The 15,195-nt window shown below is 38.0% G+C and overlaps 1 protein-coding gene across 7 annotated transcripts in view; it reads right to left on the bottom strand.

The window, feature by feature from the left end:
* The window catches only part of cacna2d3a (calcium channel, voltage-dependent, alpha 2/delta subunit 3a), a 199,344-nt gene that overhangs the window by 100,317 nt on the left and 83,832 nt on the right, over window positions 1-15,195 (bottom strand). For all 7 annotated transcript variants that reach the window (XM_058390454.1, XM_058390456.1, XM_058390455.1 and 4 more), the window contains 4 exons: window positions 12,464-12,595; window positions 10,486-10,546; window positions 10,156-10,306; window positions 4,089-4,163 (listed from right to left, as the gene is read on the bottom strand). In XM_058390454.1, coding sequence (XP_058246437.1) covers window positions 4,089-4,163; window positions 10,156-10,306; window positions 10,486-10,546; window positions 12,464-12,595 — 419 coding nt within the window. The remainder of the gene's footprint in view (window positions 1-4,088; window positions 4,164-10,155; window positions 10,307-10,485; window positions 10,547-12,463; window positions 12,596-15,195) is intronic.

Genomic DNA, 15,195 nt, shown 5'->3' with positions numbered 1-15,195 from the left:
TTTCCATACACCTCGGGAAAGATTCTACAATGCTGAAGAGATGCACAACATTCCTCTAAAGGACATTCCTTCATTTAATTTTGATGACAGTGTCAGAGGACACTCGCTAAATTGTCAGTTCAAAATGTGCAACTGAGATGAGAGCTGGTGACAATGAAGGTCTTACCATATGAGTTCTCATTTTTATACTCAGTAAACCAGTCAGGTCATATTCTCAAGAAAAAACTGGTTGGGATATTCTGATGAAAAAGCCACTCGCATTGAGAGAAATGGTTCATTTTAAGATAAAAGTAATCGTTTAGAATGCTGTTGTATGTATTTGCAGTGATCTCTCACTCTAATGGGCTGGATGGGACCCAAACCACACAACAAACCACCAATTTTCAACAAAACAGAAGTACCTTTTTCAAATTAGTCAAATGTCTGTGTATTAATAAGTCTATATTATTATATATACAGGGGGCACAATAGCTTAGTGTTTGGCATGATGGTCTCGTACATTGGGGGTTGAGGGTTTTATTCCCACTCGTGCATGTGCTTTGGGGGTTTCCTTCGTGTATTCTGATTATGAAGTCCAAAGACATGTGTTGTAGGCTGGCTGGCATATGGCTGGCTGACGTGTTGTAGGCTGGCTATGTAGATGAGAGACAATTTCTATTAAAAAAAGCAACATAACATTGAGCTGCTGATGGAAGGTTCCTGTTAACAAGGTGGGTTTACTGAAATGTCCAGAATACTAAATATTTCATTCTTTAATTACAGAAAGCTGTCTTATCTAACATAGTGAATATATTTGTTTACTGTGTGTCATTTTTATAAATACAAAACCAAATGAGGCTCAATGTTCAATGTAAATTCAGATGGAACCAACAAATAAATTTCACATGCTTTGTGTAATAGACAAATTAATGTTAAAATATTTTTGTGTGGAATTGATTTACACATTTGATTTACACATAGCTTTTATACTATTACACTGGGGGAAAAATGTGTATTTACAGTACAGGATACAAATTTGTCCATTGAATGAATAGACTGGCATTAATAGATGTTGCATTGGTTTTGTGCGAGATTCTAGCTATATGATCTCAACAACAGGGCTTTTGACTGATGGTATTATTAGTCTGTAACCTACAGCAGTGAACAATTATCAGGATGTGTTTATTGATAAAGACTTCAAAGCATTTCTGTAAGTCATTCTGGATAAAGGAGTCAGCCAAATGCCCAAGATGTAAATGTAAATGTTGTACAGCCAAAATAATTTGATAATGTACTTTCAAAGCACTGGAATACAATCACAAGCAATAACCCTATAGCTGATTGGCAGCAATATTAACCATTGCATTTAATAATATTCAGCTCCAACATCCTTGTGAGCTATGATAACATGAATAGTCAGGTCAATGAATTACACACACTCTACATAATTCAATTATTCATTGTAGTGTCTCATATCTGACTGAGCACATATTCCTTTTTTTAAGTGTAGCTATATCATCCACAATCTATTTTTGCTGTTTAAGTAACTGAATTGCCGATAAAATTTAAAATCTCGACTGTAAATTGATTGTTTGACATTCGCTGCAGCTTTTCGACAAACTCTGGGTAAAGTCAAAGAAAGAACTGCTTACACCTCATTTGTTACATCCCTGTAAACCAAGCCTTTCAGGAAACACTCACAAAACAGGTTTGTATGTAATTACATCCCTCTTTAAGTTGTTTACTGAGATTTATTGTTATTTTGAACCTCATCCCTGTCCTGTATGACTTGAGGGACATTTGCTCTCCTATTTTCCCTCACACATACTGCACTAATTCATGCTCATAATGGTCTTTGAAACACTGTTTTCTCACTTCTTTCCAGTAATTATAAATGCAGATGTCATTTCAGTCACTGTTCCTATTGAGGCAGCCAGCTGAAGCATCTGCCATTTGTGCCCACATTACCCATTCTCTTTCAAAGCCACTCATCTCTCCCTTTTGCTATTTTGATCCCAAACTGATGTCAACTGGGACTCCTCACCATTTTTCATACACTAAACCTACATTTATTTCTCCATTTATTTATTCAGATTGCCTTCATTCATTCATTCATACATGCATACATACATACATACATACACACATATATTCATCCATTAATTTATACATACAGTACATACATCAATTCATCCATCCGTCCATCTATGCATCCATCCATCCATCCATTCATCCATCCAGACAAACATACATACATACCTACACTAAATTGGCAAAAGTTTTGGGACACCCCTCCAAATCATTGAATTCAGCTATTTTAATCACTTTCATGGCCACAGGTGTATAAATTCAAGCACCTAGCCATGCAGACTGCTTCTACAAACATTTGTGAAAGAATGGGTTGCTCTCAGGACCTCAGTGTATTCAAGCATGGTACCCTTATAGGTTGCCACATGTGCAATAAGTCCATTTGGGATTTTTTCTTACAACTAAATATTCCACAGTCAACTGTTAGTGGTATTATAACAAAGTGTAAGCAATTGGGAACAACAGTAACTCAGCCACAAAGTGGTAGGCCACATAAAATTACAGATCGGGGTCAGTGCATGCTGAGGCGCACAGTGTGCAGAAGTCGCCAACTTTCTGCAGAGTCAGTAGCTACAGAGACTTCCTGTTCCAACATGACTGTGCACCAGTGCACAAAGCAAGGTCCTCCTGAACTTTGTGGAAAGCCTTCCCAGAAGAGTTGAAGCCGTTATAGCTGCAAACGGTGGGCCTCCCGTTAAACTCCATGCTAAACTCTCTTTAATAATGGGATGTCATTAAAAGTTTTGGTAATATACATACATACATTCATCAATCTATCCATCCATCTATCCATTCATTCATTCATTCATTCATTCATTCATTCATTCATTCACTCATAAATCTAACCATGTATCCATTCATTCATTTATTCATCATCCATCCATTCACCCATTTATTCATTGATTCATCTTTAGTAAATGCTTTATTCTGCACAGGGAAAGAGTGGGCAGGAATATCGGGAGGAATGTCAGTCCAGTCCTTACACTGACAGCTAGGGACACTTTAGATGAGCCTGCTGAAATGTTTTGTGATGTGGAAGAAAACTGGAGAACCCAGAGGAAAACCCACACAAACACAGGGAGGCAAATGACACTCAGTGTCAAACCAGGGATCCTTCTATAAAAGATTGATAACTAAATTCAAAAGACAAAGACAGAGCTTTGCTAGTGAAAACAGAATCATTTAGCTTGAGTGGTCAAAAAAAGGAACAGGGAAAGAGGTTTCAGATTTCAGTCCATTTTTCCCTCAATCTGTCCACCTTGCTGTCACATTCTGTTCTTCTGCACTCCCCCACCTTTCTCATCCTCTGATGTGTGTTGTCAAGAGTAATCAAGGTAATAACTTCCACTGTCTGACTCGACTCCATCAATCCTATTACCTATGTGTGTGTGTGCGCATGTCTGGGTGAGAGAGAGAGTCAGAGAAGAGAGACACAGAAAGTAGAAGGCAGGCCACTATCAGACCTTATTGTACAAGACAACTCGACTTGCAGCAAGTGATTGCACAGAGCTATTTCACTGATACTGATGTACATAGCAGATAGGAACGAGAACCTTGATAGCATCATAAAATTTCATTTTAAACTCTCAGCTGAGGAGTGTGTATCATATACATACATGGTAAGCATATATAACAGATTAGACTATCCAGTGTTTATAGAACCATTGTTACTAGTATAGTGGTTGAAGAATTCATTTAAACCAATTGTTTCACTCACTTTAATGCATTATACCTAATTTGTATAGAACAGAGTTCATTCAGATGATTCAAAAAACATTGTTTCTTTCTCTCTCACTACTGTGAAGGCAGTGGAAGTATTTACTTTTACTCTCCCATAGCAACACCCACAGGCTCAGGTCATTGCACAGGGTAAGGCAGAGATCACAGAAACACAAGAAATAACATGACTCAGGTGTTATGTAGCAACCTTGTCCTCAAACATCTCACATTAGAAAGAAACTTTACAAGAAACGTTAGAAAGAAAAACACACACACAAACATACAGGCATATAAATACTTACATCTTTGTTGGTGATGTCCGCTTGTACCAGAGTTCCATTCAAACACGGTTCCACATAACGCAGTTCCTCGTTGTACTGCACACAACAATGGAAGAAAACTCATTTGAAGCCAAATATTACTCATATGCATGTGTGTGTGTAAGTGCATAAGGGGTAACTTTTCAACCTAACTCCCAGAGGATTATTAAAAGAAAAAAAAGTTGTTAAATTGCACAAAAAGAAGCAATAACTGCTATAGGAAACATGTTCACCACCCACTCAAACACATATTCAGTAGTCACCGCTGTAGGGAGCCATGAATTTGTCCAGCACTGGTGGACAATAAGAAACAAACTCTTAAAGAATAAAGGCTACTGTATTGAGGACGCCAATACTACAGCCAGCTCCTCATTGTGTAAGTCTAAGCTTGGATATTTTTTCTTTTCACTTTGTCTGAAGTGGAGAGGTTTTTTTCAATCCTACTCTAGGATGCTGGCAAAGACATTCTGACCAATTCTGTCAGCTCCCATTTCATTTGTATTATCCTGTAAAGCTAAATAAAACTAAAATAAAACCCCAGTCAATTCCATCATGACCAGCACCGTGTGAAAGAGTGTATTCTGTACTGCAGGTTGCACCTCACTATCCAACCCCAATCAGCTAGTTGAGAGTGGTGCAGGCAAGCTGACAGAGACTGACTCATTTCATTACATCTGCCATCCAAGGAATACTGGATTGAGTCTCACTGGGCTGTACAGTCCCTCCAGGATTTCACAGTGATTCTTTTTACGTGATTTTTGCAGATTCTTGCAGATTTTTTTGTGGGAAACTACTTCAGCTGGTGAAATTGCTAGCACAGAATTCTTCTTTTAAACTCCAAGCACATATGTAATGACAAGTATGAATGTGTTTTGTGTGTCACACTTCATGACGGCCCATATCTATAGGAAATCTGTGGTAACTTTTCAAGCTCCTCTGAAGATTGTGAAATTTGCTTGCTTTGTGTCTACAGTCCCAAAAGCTTGGAGGAACTGGCTATAAGGAGGGCTTTGTTGATGGACACACACTTCCATGCAGCATAGAGCCACAAGCTTGTCCAGAGTAGTTTTCTGATACACTGATATGTTATTTTGAGTATTTATTTTGTTCATTAAATGATATAAACTATAGCCTGTGTATGGCTTACGTGTGGTTTGATTCAGTCTTTGCTGATCACCAGTCTTTGCTGATATTTTTTCAGCCAAAAATAATGTTTTAAAGCAGTTTACACTTTGATTATGGAAAAAGTCAACTATACAAGAAGTCCTAGAAACTAGAAACTAAGAAAAAAAAATCCTTTTTTAAAATAAAAAATAGTAATGCAACCTCTACTAGGTCCTATAACATATGACCACTCTTTCGAATCTCTTCATTCCCTCCATCCCCAATAATCAGTCCTTTCTTCATTTTCTGCATGGCTTCCAGCTTTCCACTTCTCCTCTACTCGCCATCAGCAGCTCCGAAAGCTTAACCCCGTCCCCAGTTAATCCGTCTGACTTTTTCTGATAATATTGTTAATTTTATGCATGACTAGAAATTAGACTTCAAAGTAAATGAGAAAACGATGCTGTCCTTCTCTGCAGTGCAGGCTGTAACACAGTAATCTTGTTGTAAGTGAACAGGATGTGCCCTCTCGGACAAGTGTGGTTATGTTATTAAAACATTCGCCTGTATTCAACAAACAACAATGTCTATTGTTCGGATCAAGCCAATCTGAAGAAGCGGTTCTTCTGATTTATTTACATACAATAAAGTGTTTGTTTGGAAATCTTTATGACATTATTGAGGTATAATTGTTTAATGTAACTCTTGTTACATAATTAAATATACGATATAATATTAAAGAAATAAGATTAATTTAAGCTTTCTGTATTGGGAATCAGTCTGAGACAAAATGTGAATATGTTTCATATAAAAATCCATTATATGCTATCAAAATGAGATCTAATAATATCACAGATTTGGCAGGATAAAATATTTAAAAGTGTTTTTAAGTAAAGTCAATTACACCAATTTAAATGTGATCCATCGGGCACTGGATATAACTTGGTATAACTACATCTGGTTATAAATTAGGATAAAAAAGCTTCTGTTTTTCTTTCTGTCATACTGTTTAGGTTTATCTATAACAGCATATCTATAAACATATGTGCTTTATTACATTCTTCCTCTTTTTTGGTTCACAGTCTAATTAGTCTGAGATTTCATCCATTCATACAATCTTCCATCTGTCTATCTATGACATGCTAACCTTTCTTTTATATTTAAAGTACGAGATGACATTTACTTTAGCGCAGTCGCCCACACTCTCCAACAGTTTCACAAGGATGCCATAAGGAATTTTTTTTTGTCTCTGTTTCAATTAAATAAAACAATCTAGAATGTGTATCTATACACAATATACACCTGGCAAACACACACACACAGAGATATACTGCATGTATGTGTGTCTGTGTGTGTGCCCAAAAGCACACAGTGTGGGCAACATAAATTATAGGCTGTGTAATGGACTGAGAGTCAAAACAGTCAATGCGTTGGCACTCAGTGCAGAGACTAAAGTGCATTAAAGGTTTACCAGTTGAAGTCTGTTTTTTTTTTCTTTTCATAAAATATAATATAAATTACCACAAGATCATTTTGAAAGTTATTCACACGCACCACAATAAACAGGGCTTTAGGTGAACCTAACATAAAAACACAGGCATGTGCTAAAGTTAAACCCTGTGCTAGAGTTAGATGCCATTGCACAATGCACAATCCACAAATCCAAAGAGAGCTCCAAATTAATGTCCAAATTAAAAAGGATGCAAAATTCAGTAGAAGAGTGGAACTAATCCAAAGATTTAAAAAAAAATAAAAAAATAGCAACATCCAGGAAACATTAAGAACAGTCGAACACTGTGGAGCACAACAGCTCAGAATTTCATGCAAGTGCATTTGTGTAACTTGCAAGGAAGGGATGTTCTAGCACATTTTATAGTATTACTGAATACATTGGTGTTTCACAGCTTTTTGTACCTGCCTCTTAGTGCTATGGACATCAATACAATATTTATGGTAACGCCTAGCTATTGGGAATTTACATCCAATGATTAATCATCTGTTATTGTGAAAGGGTACAACATAGTAAGTACTGCTTAAAACTCAATAATTCCAGATAAACTCTTACCAACATACTTACTGAGTAATTAACTAGAACCTCTTAGTAGTAAATAGAAATAAGATAAGTATCAATAAAGAACAACTCACTTAGTTCCTGAATAGCTACCTATACAATATTTCTGATCATAAGTCTTTGGGATTATCCAGTTAAATGCTCTTTAGAACCATTTACCCACCCTTACTTCCCTTAAGTCACAGCATGTTAGCAAATAAGATTCTGTGATATGTTTTTTGACTAGTTCACATCCTGCATACTTTTTTTTATCTCTTGATGCAATTTTGCTTGGAAAAGGAACAATTTTTTTGCGGTTGCATTTATGTCAGGCAACCAACTTTTATACAGTCAGGGCTTCTCCCTCGGTAATTCAGGTTAGTCAAGAATTAGCAGAGGAAGGTTATAGCTTGAAAACTATTGACTGCTCAGCAATTTAAAAAGAAAATTACTCTGATTTCCTGTTTCGGAAGGAAATACGTCAGCATACAGAATCAAATCATAGCTAAGAGCCATTTCAAGGGCACTTTAACAGTCCTTTCTGATTGCAGTGAAGAACAGGTGTGGAGGGTGTGGAGGCTGGAGGTAGTCCTTGAAGCAAATGTATTTTTCTGGGACAAATTATACCATTGCAACTTGATAGCATGTGCCATCATGAACTGATCCAAAATCAATGAGAAATTGAGGTGTTCCTAGTAAAATATTCCCATGTCCAGCCAAAACATTCACTTCCTGATAGTAAAATGACATTCAGCATATTTACCAGAATGCTAATGAGAGTGTCTTGGCTGATGGGGTGTGTGCCATGGTGCAATGCAGGAGGCACAGATCAGATAGCAAGATAACCTACATTCCCAAAAGCTCTTTATAAGCTGCAACAAAGCAAAAAGGACTGAGTACAGTATTAAAAGACTTATCAAGAGATTCAACAAAAGTTTCTACCTGCAAGCAGTCCACAATATAAACGATCTGTAGAATAATAAACCTCCCCATTTTCCACATGTCCGACTGGGTTTCCTCATGTTGTCCGGTTTAGTCCCAACTATCAAAACCAAACTGATAAATGAGTACAGGTGTGAATGAGTGAACAGTGTGCAGAATTCCTAGTAATGGACTAGCATCACATCCAGGGTATATTCCTTTTTCACCCCTGGCTACAACAGTAAGCTCTAAGTCCACCATGAACCTGACCAGGATAAATCACTTATTGAAGATGAATGAATAAAAATCTGGCTGCATTGTATTGTTGATGGTATATCATGTCTTTACAAGAAAAATGAGGTGATTTGAAGTGATTATGAGGTATCTACATAGCTATTTTCTTCTTCAAAGCAGTTTCACCCAGATTATTAAATAGTACCTCATGTTTTATTGATACCACTGCTTTTGAGAATTGTCTATTCTCGAGATAAAATGGTCCACTTTCCAAGTTACAACCACTATTACATTACAGTCTAGGTTCTTAAAATTTCACACAGGAGGTCAATTGTTTGGTTATGATCCATAATGGCCTGGAAAAAATGATCATTCACATATTCATTGCAGTGACTATTCTGATAGCCAGATATCAGTCACCACAAATGGACCACCATTCACACAGTCATTCACATTTATGGGGATTTTTAGAACAACCAATACACCTACTGTACTTTGATGATTTTGACAGCAGGGGGGAAACTGGAGAACACAGTACACATACACAAACATGAGGAGAACATGCAAGACCTCTGTTATGTATCAAACCCAGGACCCAGTGCAAAGCAAAGCTTCCCACTGTGCCAAATATGGGCCAAAATCTCATGGAGACATTGTTCTAGATTTATTTTTATAGTTTTTGTACTACTGAACTTACATATATATTCTGGTTTTCATACTACTGCTACACCAATGACACTAAACTTGTCCTTTCTTTTTCTCCTTCAGACATGCATGTTTCAGCTTGTATCTCATCATGTCTAGCAGGATTATCATCATGGCTGACAGCTCATCACCTGAACCGAAATCCCAGAAAGATTGTACACACTGAAGGTGCACCTGGATGCTAAGATTTTGTGATCCATCAAGAAATCCTTGATCATGCATATTTCTTGACAATGAACTCCTCATGTTGCTAACTTGATGCAGGAATGTAGGTCTCTTGGTAAGTCCAAGACCTGTAATAATGAAATCCCTATGATGTCATGGCCATCCATCCCAAGTCCAACAGAGTGAAATTGGCCATGCTGTCTAAATGGGGGGGGTGTGGTGCTATTTTCTCCCCTGTCAGTCACAGATACACTCCCCAATCACAGGCATCTGAGAGCTCATGTAAGCATTAAAGGGTAGTTTGATGTGAAAGCTGGTTTATCTCTGAGGAAGAATGTCCTAGCCTTCATTCTCTCTGGTTGATGGCTGTCACATGATAGTCCCCTAGATAACTTGTGGCAGCTGACATTTTTGGCAGGTCCTCTTCTGCAGGCCAATATGCAGCTGTAGGACTTCCCTAATTCTCTTACATCCATCTATTGCTGTGTTCACTTCACTGGATTCCTGTAGCTGCCTGGATCAGTTTTGAAGCTGGCCTACAAAAACAGACTCACATACCTGAAGGTACTTATCAAAGAGCACTCTTCACCTAGTTCGCTCTCAACCACTAGTACAGCTCAACTTGACCCACAATCCTAAAGATAAGGAAGACCTGTATCAAGATCTTCCCCAGTGTGCCTGAATAGCTGGTCTTTAAGACTGAACACGAATCTACCTCTTTACCTAGCACTTAAAATACAAAAAAACTAGTTTTTGATTAATGGTATCTGTGTAAGCATGTGTACATGTGTTCTGCAAGTCACTCTAGATAAGGGAATCTACCAAATGGTGCAAATGTACATGTATGCTCAGCAGACCTTTAATACTCACAGCAATAATATTAAAGAAGTCATCATCTCCCAGTGTATCCAGTATGGAAGAGACTGTTTGCTTGGCAATAGTCAGCCTGAGACCTTTCATGCTGCCGCTCACATCCACAAGAATTACCACATCTTTAGGAGATGTAGCTGCTTGTATATACCTACACACACGCGCACAGAGACACAGACAAAGAGAAAAACACAAGACAACAGGCAGTGTTAGCTGCAAGATGTGTGTTACTATTACAAAGCTTAAACTCAAAACATTGAGTTGTATCAGTAGTTGTATGCAGCATGTAATTTTGAGTAAAATAAATCTAATAGATGTAACTATGCTTACCATTTTCGATTTCGACAGTCAAATGCTATAACTCCATGTTCATCTGGTGTCCACTTTATACCTATACAAAGAAAATGAACCTTTATAACTGTTAAGCATAATGAAGAATGCTAAGCCTGATCACATTTCAGGAACATTTTTGGATTGATGCTAAATACAGAAATCTTTTAGAGTAGAGTAAGTAGAGTACAGAGAATTCAGTATTTGCTTTAGCCGGTAATTTATGACTGCTTACAATCTATTTAAATGCAAAGAGACAGTGTGATTCTTTTGATAAATTATGTGATTAATTATACCATATTTCATTATAATATATAATTTTCATGTGAAATATTCCTGTTAAAATGTGATTCCATACTGTTGGTGTGCATTTGCCCACGACATAAATCACAATGTAAAATATTGTGATAGGGCATCCAGTCAGATATGTAACTAATTAAGTTGACAGTCTGAATATTGAAAATTTAGCCATTAAAACCTCATAATATATACATATCCCAGCTTTAAATTCAAGTTTTAAATTTTATAGACTTAAAACTAACAATATTTCATGGTATTTTTAGCAAAAATCATATATATAACGATATGAAAATGGCAACTACAATTACATCAGCATCTGTAACGTCTGGGACCCCCGCCCTATGCGGGGCTCGACCCCAGACGCCCGTGGTGTGTGTGCGCACGCCAGCACACGGTGTAATGAGACCCATGCGCAGGATTCAGCAAAGCACTGCTTTTATTACATTTAAGACGCGACATAGGGAAACAAACGTAACACTAGACATGGCGTGGTTAACTAAACAAAAACAAAACCTAGACCTTAGCTTGGACATGGAACCTAGCAAACAAAACCCCAACAGAAACCACAGTACAGATTACAATCATGGACCAGGACACAAACACAAGGATCCCTATTTATAGGGGTAGACATTAGGGCTAATGGGATACAGGTGACACAATCAGGATAGGAACAATAGGAAGGGCGTAACAAAAGACACACAAAGAAGCAGGCTTCCAAGGTTCACCTGCCAGCGCCCTCTCTTGGCCTGGCAGGGAACTGTCCAGCTGTTCCTGACAATCTGATCTTTAGAGCCATTTGATTTGTGTTACATGTTGACACTTTTTCCTTACGCAGCTTCTAGATTTTCTCATATGCCATGTCATCCATGTCAAGAGTTTTTGCTTGGTGGTTGAACAAATGTAATGTGTTTCCACTCTTTGTTGATACAGGTTTTTGACACACTACAAATCACAGACATTTGATCTGATCGCATCTGAGCTTCTGTGGCAGAACCACTACACATTATGGAGGCATCTCTTCTTCTTCCACGTCTAGGGTTGGATATCTGCTGTTATCGATCCATGTGTAAGATGCCCATGTTGTGATATATTATAATCTATATCATCAGTGTCAAGGCACACATCAGTATCGCAGAATTCTAATTATGGGAAGGAATTGTACTGGTGTATCACAGATGATACGATGTGTCACAGCCCTAACCAACATCCACTGTAAGGGATGCATATGTATGTAAATATATCTTTACAGAATGTGAAGACATCAAATTAATTACCCTTCAAAAAACTGTCACAACTGCTTCCTTTTCTGTTTTGCAGCAATGTGACTAAGGCCTTCCAGCTTGCCTGATTTGCCTATTTTGAGGGAGACAGGTCTAGCAGTCTAATTACACTCATGCTACACCCTACCACTGTAAATGTCAGTCGTTTATACACACACATACACAAAAACACACACAAATTTGCCTTACTATGCTTGTGTGGACCTTCTAGAGACATTATTAATGCAGCTATTAAATGCATACAGATAAACCTAACCATAACCTTAATCTTAGTAACCTAAAGGTAACATGTTGCTTCTTTTGTAAATAAAAGATGACATTAAAAAACAGTTGTAGCAGTTGGAGACTGGCCAAATGCTTCCACAAAGTCAACCCTCCATAATCCCCATAGTACTCACCCGGGTACTGTCTAAAGAAGCCTTTAGCGCTGCCAAAGTACTGCCATATGAGGGATGGGTCTCTCTCAAAGTTATCCACAAAGACCTTATTAAGTGCCTCAGACCAGTAAACTCCATTCACTATAGCTGAGTCTGAGAAAACAAGAGAGAGAGAAACAGGCAGGAAGCATAAGCACATGTTTTGATATGAGCTTTACATTAAAGCTTAACAATAATACTGCATTTTATGAGACTATAGCAATAAATCATATCTCAAGAATCCACAACCATACCGTATTACAGTGTGTATGTACTCCTACCAGCCATAACATTAAAACCACTGACAGGTGACATCAATAACACTGATTTTCCCATTATGCTCGCACCTGTCAAGGGGTAGAATATAATTGGAAGCAAGTGAACAACCTTGAAGTTGATAGGTTGAAATAATAAAAAATGGTCATGTGTAAGGATCTGACCAACTTTGACATGGGTCAAACTGTGAGGGCTAGACGACTGGGTCAGAGTATCTCTAAAATGGCAGGTCTTGCCTAAAGGGGGTCCAAGGAATACAATCAGTGAACTGGTGACAGAATCATGGGCGCCCAAGGCTCACTGATGCCCATGGCGAGCCAAGGCTAGCCCATCTGGCCTGATTTGTACCATAATACAAACTGCTGAAAAAGTTAAGAAACCAAAAACCACAGAATATCACAACTTGCTTTGAAGCCACTGACTGGCTCACTCTTGTCCACCTAGAATGATAATGTGGTCATCAGAATTGAACCATGGAGCAATGGAAGAGGGTGGTTTGGTTATGTGGATGACTTGAAACCTTTGGTCCTGGCATGTGGTTGATACTTTGACATGTACCAGCATCCCACCAGTGACCTTAGGGGGCATGGCAGCTTAGTGCTTAAGGTGTTGGACTGCTGATTGGAAGTTTGTGAGTTTGAATCCTAGGTCCACCAAGCTTGAGCAAGGACCGTCAGTTGTATAAAATGAGATAAGTCACTCTGGATATGGACGATACCACAGTACACCTTTAGAGTTCTTGTCATTCGGTCAGATCTGTTTTGCCGGCACAAGGGGACCTATACAATATTTACAGTGAGGGAAAAAAATATTTGATCCCCTGTTGATTTTATACGTTTGCCCACTGACAAAGAAATGATCAATCTATAACTTTAATGGTAGGTTTATTTTAACAGTGAGAGACAGAATAACAACAAAAAATACAGAAAAACACTTTTCAGAAAAGGCTCCCAGGTGTCTTTTATACAGATAACAAGCTGACAACAGGAGCACTCTTAAAATGAGTGTTCCTAATCTCAGCTTGTTACCTGTATAAAAGACACATGTCCACAGACGCAATCAATCAATCAGATTCCAAACTCTCCACCATGGCCAAGACCAAAGAGTGGTCCAAGGATGTCAGGGACAAGATTGTAGACCTACACAGGGCTGGAATGGGCTACAAGACCATCGCCAAGCAGCTTGGTGAGAAGTTGACAACATTTGGTGTGATTATTCACGAATGGAAGAAACACAAAATAACTATCTTCCTCGGTCTGGGGCTCCATGAAAGATCTCACCTCGTGGAGTTTCAGTGATCATGAGAACAGTCAGGAATCAGCCCAGAACTACACCGGAAGATCTTGTCAATGATCTCAAGGCAGCTGGGACCATAGTCACCTAGAAAACAATTGGTAACACACTATGCCGTGAAGGGCATTGAAAATGGGTTGTGGATGGGTATTCCAGCATGACAATGACCCAAAACACATGGCCAAGGCAACAAAGGAGTGGCTCATGAAGAAGCCCATTAAGGCCCTGGAATGGCCTAGCCAATCTCCAGACCTTAATCCCATAGAAAATCTGTGGAGGGAGCTGAAGGTTCGAGTTGCCAAACATCAGCCTCGAAACCTTTATGACTTGGAGAGGATCTGCAAAGAGGAGTAGGATAAAATCCCTCCTGAGATGTGTGCAAACCTGGTGGCCAACTACAAGAAATGTTCTCTGTGCTATTCTTCTCTCACTATTCAAATAAACCTACAATTAAAATTATAGACTGATAATTTCTATGTCAGTAAAATCAGCAGGGGATCAAATCATTTTTTTCCTCAGTGTAGCAGGTGCTTTTAATATTACGGAAGATGCTATTGGTATATACTGTATGTAAAAAAAAATTCAAAACACTTACTTTCTTTGTTTTAAATGTAGTCTTATATCTGTAATAAAAATAAAAATTTACTGTTTGCCTGCTACTCTATTCCAGTCAAGACTGCATTATTACAAAGATTAATGGAAAATTACAGCAGCAGGGCTGCTGACAGTCTCCTGCTTGCTAGTTAAAATGGACTAATATTCAGATCCAAAAAACATTCTTTTTTGGAGTAAAACCTAGAATATTCAGTGGCATATTTCAGCTTAGTTAAATGTATGTAATATGTTCAGTCTTTTAATTTTGGTAATAAGGGTACAGAGCAATCCTGATGTAACACATGCTTAAATCAAAATGATATTTGAGTTATCCCACTTAAGCCCAAACATTGCCGCAGGTATTCTTTTTTACACATTATGCATATGAGAGGATGAACTACATTTTAGAGGATGAACAACACTACATTTTAATATTATATTCAAATGATCTTATAATAATTAGATTCCAATATAGTATACTAGTCGAAAACAATCATTTAAGTTAGCTGCATTTTATGATTCAATAACTCCATAAAAGCATAAACCTTCCT

The sequence above is a fragment of the Hemibagrus wyckioides genome, linkage group LG05 (assembly GCF_019097595.1).
Source record: "Hemibagrus wyckioides isolate EC202008001 linkage group LG05, SWU_Hwy_1.0, whole genome shotgun sequence".
NCBI lineage: Eukaryota > Metazoa > Chordata > Actinopteri > Siluriformes > Bagridae > Hemibagrus > Hemibagrus wyckioides.
This window is presented reverse-complemented; position numbering and strand designations above follow the sequence as displayed.